At 42.2% G+C, this 6000-nt stretch overlaps 1 protein-coding gene across 1 annotated transcript in view; it reads right to left on the bottom strand.

The window, feature by feature from the left end:
* Positions 1-2775: 2775 nt before the first annotated feature.
* The window catches only part of NETO2 (neuropilin and tolloid like 2), a 103449-nt gene continuing 100224 nt past the window's right edge, over positions 2776-6000 (bottom strand). The window contains exon 9 of the mRNA XM_030205147.1: positions 2776-3436. Coding sequence (XP_030061007.1) covers positions 2856-3436 — 581 coding nt within the window. The 3' untranslated portion in view covers positions 2776-2855. The remainder of the gene's footprint in view (positions 3437-6000) is intronic.

Here is a 6000-nt window from a genome sequence, read left to right as displayed (position 1 = left end):
GCAGGTGTGCACTAAGGGCTCCTTTTACTATGCGTCGGTAAGCCCAACGCAGGCTTACCGCTCGCTAAATAGCAAGTACCACCGGGCTATGGCAGCAGCCCGGCGGTACTTCCCACCCCTAGCGTACCGTCATAACCATCATATCATATTTATTTTTGTAGCGCCACACGTACCCAGCGGTAATTGGACAGTGCCACGCACTGCCCGGTTACTGCCGGGTTAGCATGGGAGCTCTTTCCGCCACCTCAATGTGTGGCAGTAAGGGCTCCCCTGAAATGGCCACGCAGTAAGTGTTTTACTTGCCGCATGACCATTTCCTGCAGTAAAAGGGGGGCCTTGGCGCGCGTGAAAAACATGCACCAATGCCACCGCAGGCCCCCTTATGCCGCAGTTTGGAAAAAGGGGCCCCTAAGGCACTTGCATGCTACCTTACAGAGTGACGCTACTGCATTAGTGCACATAACTGCTAATATGTGCAAGGTGCATATACCTGCCATGTGCCATTTCTAGATTTGCCTTTTATGTGATTGTCACTAGGGATTGAACCGGATACTTTTCAACAAAACTGTTCTAGAGGTGCTGCATTTTAATTCACAGTATCAAAACATATCAAAACATTAAAAAAAACTGTGGGAATTTTTAGCTTATGTTTATAAATTCTTGTACTGTACATGCCATACAAAAATAACACATAAGACCAGCAACAAACAAACAAAAATAAGCCCCAAAACGACATGTACAATCTTGGCAGTATGGGATGAATTCTAGAAAAGAATGGACCCGATATTCAAAGGATTTATGCTCCTGACTTTAATGCTTATACTCCCGAATTGGTCTCTTTGAAATCTTACTAGGTTTGACTACCTAAATTTATATTCAAAATTTCATTAAACTCCTACATTTAGGAGCATAAAAACAGGGGCAGATTTAGGGTAGGGAAAAATGCACGAGCTTTGTACTGACTTTCAGCATTAACCCCGGAATTCTATATATTGCACCTCCTGCGTGGAAATCAAAGTGTATTCCATAACATTGTGCGTAACTTAATTAGTTAAGAAGCTAATCAGCGCTGATAATTGGATGTTAATAAGCAATTATCAGTACTAACTGGCATTAATTAGAATTTACATGCACTGTTGTCTAAGCATATTCTGTAATGCTGTGCGCATAAATTCTGAGTCACATAGTTGAAAAGCGGGCATTGTTATGGGGATGGAATGGGCGGGTCATGGGCATTTCTAAAATCTATGCACATTGTTGTAGAATACACCCGCTCCATGCCTAATTTAGGCGCTGGAATTTACACCAGGTTTTAGTTGACGTAATTGACCATGACTAAATTTAGTCACATGGACCGGCATTCAGCATATTCTTTATACCATGTGGAAATTTAAGCCTATTCTATAAACTTTAGGCATACTAGAGAATACGCCTAGGCGTATTTTTTTTCCATGTGGAATTTTCAGACGCCATATATAGAATCTAGACCTAAGTCATAAATTAGGCTCCTAAATCTAGGCCTAAAATTACAAAAGGATAGCTTTTAAGTTTCTAAATTGAGATGAATTTTCAGCTGTAAATTTAGGCTCCTACGTCTGGTTAAAAATAGTACACAAATTTAGGAGTTCAGTTTTTTGGAAATATCAGGCCCCCATGGTTTTGAGTAAGATGTTGTGAATGGCTAATAAAGTTATTTTGGGGGTTTTCTGGCATAGTAATTATACAGGTATATAGAAATAGCACATGAAGTTCAAATGCTCAGGAAAGCAATTTAGGACCTATCATCAAGTCTCACTAGCGGTTCCCGCACAGCATGCCGATGAAGCCCATTCATGTTTCACATAAGAACTGGGAGCTCAGGTTTGCAAACTGGCTGACCTTGCTACAAAGAGATCAGATAGTACTAACACTATCTAACATTTAAACAATACATCTCTTCATTTGATAGAGGATTTTTTTTTTTATCTAACGTCTCAAAGGCCATACATTGTATTCCATAGGTACAAAAAAATAAACACTATCAAAAGGCAATAAACAATTTTACATATTTCTCACACAACAGGTGAACTAGGAACAGTAATTAAAAGGCAGCAGTAGAAATGACTTAATATGAAACAGATGGATGCAACATAACACTTTTGAGAATTAATTGGCACTTACCACTGTAATGAAAGCAGTAACTTGACATACATGATAACAAACGTGCCTACATTTACTTTCCAACTTAGCTTGATCAACCAGTGCAGTTAGGAATAAACAAGAAAATAAGGGCAGAAAATAGCAAAAGGACATACGAAAAAATTGTGAATATTTTTTCATGGTTACATCAACTAAAATCCCTTAGTTATATCACTTACTTACACTGGCCTAAGTTCTACAAAATGTTTGAGCTCTGTAAACAGCTAGATAACTGATGATGTTTGGCTGTGGCCTTTTCCCTCTGCTCCTAAATGTTCAAGGACTTGTTGAGGGATATTTCGCTCCATACTAGGGTGCTGTGTGCTCTTCCCTGCAAATTTTGCACCCCTCTAAATTTTGCACCATAGAGGCCAGCATTTTAAAGTTGGTAACAAGGTTGCCAAACAAAACCTTTACTTGTATTGCTGAACCAGTCTGATCAACCCGATACTTGCCGTTACAGGAGTTATTGGTTGTAATCTGAAGACTTGTACATCTAAAATTTTTATTTATTTCTTTCTTTAAAAAAATGAAATTTCTGTAGCCTTTCTATAGCCAGATTTCTTTTTTTAAAAAAATGAAATTTCTATAGCCCGATACAGCAAGTTAAAAAATATATATTTATATATACATACATGATGAATGGAAACGGTTTTTTGCTTTTAGTCAGGGGAAGATTAAAAGTCAATAGATATCGAACCCTGAGCAGAATCTTCTCGACCCCGGACATAAATTTCACAAGGAATCTCCTCCATCACCCTGTCTTCTATCACTTGTTCAGGGCAGTCATGGGTTTGTTTGAAACTGTAAGTACTTTTTTTGAAGGTGCTGTTAAATGTCTTCATGGGCTGGGGCTGTGCAAAATCGTTGCGGAAAGGAAGGTCCATGGAGCTTAAGTTGGTCCTGCTTAACTTTATGCTCGCACTTTGAGATCCACAGTGATGATCATGGATGCACCTAGAGCTTGTGGAAGACCGCCTAACCTTTTGGTAGTTCTCAAGTTCATCAGATAAGTCAGCCAAGTCTGCTGAGATCTCTTTGTCTCTCAAAGAAAATAACTCATAGTGTGGTGGGTCAAACACCTCTTGGAATCCTGTCTTGTTGAACACACTTTTGCGAGTCATAACCTTTTTGCGCGGTTGCTTCACTTGCACCAGAATAGAAATGATAAGAAGGACCAGCACAATCCCAGAAGAAATGCCAATAATTGTTCCATGGGTCTTTGTGATTTGTTCAAACAGTCCACTTTTCTTCTTTTCTACAAAATAGGAATAGAGAGAGAGAGAGACCTTGAGACTATTGTAGCTTGGATAAAAAATCTTTCCAATGTAAACACACACCCATGTTTTGTGGAAGTTAAAATACAGAGCCTGATATTCAAAGTGATTTTTAAGCAACCAGAACTTTCAGTGACACTTAACCGGACAGTGTTACTGAGTATTGGCACTAACCAGCCATTCCAATCTGGTCAAGAAAGGGGCATTCTAGGGTTGGAGGCAGCGAGGAGCCAGGAATTATGCGGATGCTGGCAATATTCTGTGCGAGTGCCCACAAAGCTAAGAGACCAAGTAGGACCACACAAAAGGTTGTTCTAACTTTAGTCACTTAGCTATGTGGGTGCCGGCACTAAATTTTGAACTGCACCTGTATAGCCTCTGGGCAGCAGCCTGGGTCTCTAACCCCTGTTCTGCTCCTTCCTGACCCCCCTCCAAACAAGTTCCAATCCCCCAGCTGGACCCCCCCAACAAGCCCTGCACCACATTCTGATTACCCACCTGACCCCCCTCCAACCTAACATGCTCCACCCTCCCCCAGTAAAGGCCAACTAAATTTGGGGGGGGGGGGGGTTGGATTTGGCACCAAAAGTGGCCTGAAATTCCGATTTGGCCTTGTTTTGGTTTTGACCAAAAATGCCAGTGCATTTTCAGCTACAACCAAAAACTGTGCTGTGCAGACTACACTCATTTGAGGTCGTCCCTCCCCCCCCCCCCCCCCAGTCCTACCTTATCATTAGTGGTCTAGAGGCTAGTCGGGGCAGGAGCAATCCCCAGTTGTTCCTGCCTATGCCAGCCTTGGTGACAAAATGGCTGCTGGGACCACCCGCGCAGTCTCATGATATCCATGGGAGGTCCCAGCAGCCATTTTGAGACTGGAGCGAACATGGGTGGGAGTGATTGCTGATTGCTCATGCCCAAGTTGGCTCCAGTCTCAAAATGGCTACTGAGACCCAGCTCTAGCTCCTTCAGTTGGCCAAGGTCAGAACTGCAGCAGAGGTAGTGACCACAGCCCCAGTGATCAGGCCTCTGGGGAGAAGGACGAAGGAGGAGTGCTCCAGCTCTTATACAACGGTGACACTTATTGGCTGCATCTGTGTCCTTCTGTTAACCACACATTGCTATGCTAGCAAGGCTAAGGAAAGCAAGGTCTATCAAGGCAATTCAGCCAATGCCCTGCACTCCTAGAAGTGACCTTGACAAAGCAAAATTTTAAGATATGTTAGACATGTTGCCATGAATTTTTATATAGAAGAAAAAAAAGACTGGCTTATTCCCTCCAATCAGCTGACAGGGCGCATCCCAAATCATGTGCCTCTGCCTGCCTTTTTGTATTGAAAGTTTAATTAGAAGAGAACTGAATGAACAAAATAAAATGCTCTCTATATATAGTTTTGCAGCATAATTAATACACAATATTAGAACAGGATTATTGACTTATTGATGCTGGTAAATACCTTATGGAAAGGAGTTGGAGCTAAAAATACTGAAACTGTCAGGCCTGAAATGCTGCTCTTCAGAGGTAAGGGGCAAAGCTTAATGGGATTTGATATACTGCCTTTCTGTGGTACAATCAAATCAATTTACATTTATTATATGCAGGTACTTTCTCTGTCCCTAGTGGGTTCACAATCTAAGCTTTGTACCCTGGGTCAATGCAGGGTTAAGGGGTCCTTTTATTAAGCCACGGTAAAAACTGGACTGCGGGAGTGTAGGCACGGGTTATGGGCGCGCGCAGAATTATGTTTCAGCGCGCCTGTAAAAAAGGCCTCTTTTTTTTTTTTTACTCCAAAAATGGACATGCGGCAAAATCAAAATTGCCGATCGTCTATTTTGGGTCTCAGACCTTACCGCCAGCCATAGACCTAGTGGTAAAGAATTTGTATGATAATGACCTGCACGCGTCCGCTACACGCGCCAGAAAATAAAAAATATTTTGCGGACACGCACCAAAAATGAAACTACCACAAGAGCCAGGCGATAGGCGGTAAATTCATTTTGGCACGCATTGGGCGCTCGTAGATGCTTACGTGGCTTAGTAAAAGGGGCCCTGAGTGACTTGCTCAGAGTCCCAAGGAGCTGCAGTGGAAATTGAACCTAGTTCCCCAGGTTCTTCACCCACTGTACTAACCATTAAGCTACTCTTCCACCGGGGTGAGCACTTTTGGAATGAAAAAGGAAGGAGGGAGATAGAAGCAGGTTTCAATACTCAGCCTTTATGAGTTAAGCCCAGTTGGAAGCTAGAATCAATGCCACTTTCAAATCTAACAGTTTTCTTTCTCCCAGCTCTGCAGCACCCCATTTTGCTCTGTTCTTTTCCTCTGCCGTGGCAAATTCATCGCCCAAGAACAAAGCTTCTTCCTTGTCAAACAGTTTCCACCTTCCTAGAGTCCTTCAATTGTCCCAGTTAGCCCTTTCACGGCTCTCGCTTCAAAAATAATTTTTGTCAGAGCTTCACAATAGGAGAAAAACACAGGAGAGCAGATCTCTCTTTACCCCTGGAGCAAATATAGATACTCAATACTTATAAGGAGTGAGTGAACGGAAC

The sequence above is a fragment of the Microcaecilia unicolor genome, chromosome 5 (genome assembly GCF_901765095.1).
Source record: "Microcaecilia unicolor chromosome 5, aMicUni1.1, whole genome shotgun sequence".
NCBI lineage: Eukaryota > Metazoa > Chordata > Amphibia > Gymnophiona > Siphonopidae > Microcaecilia > Microcaecilia unicolor.
This window is presented reverse-complemented; position numbering and strand designations above follow the sequence as displayed.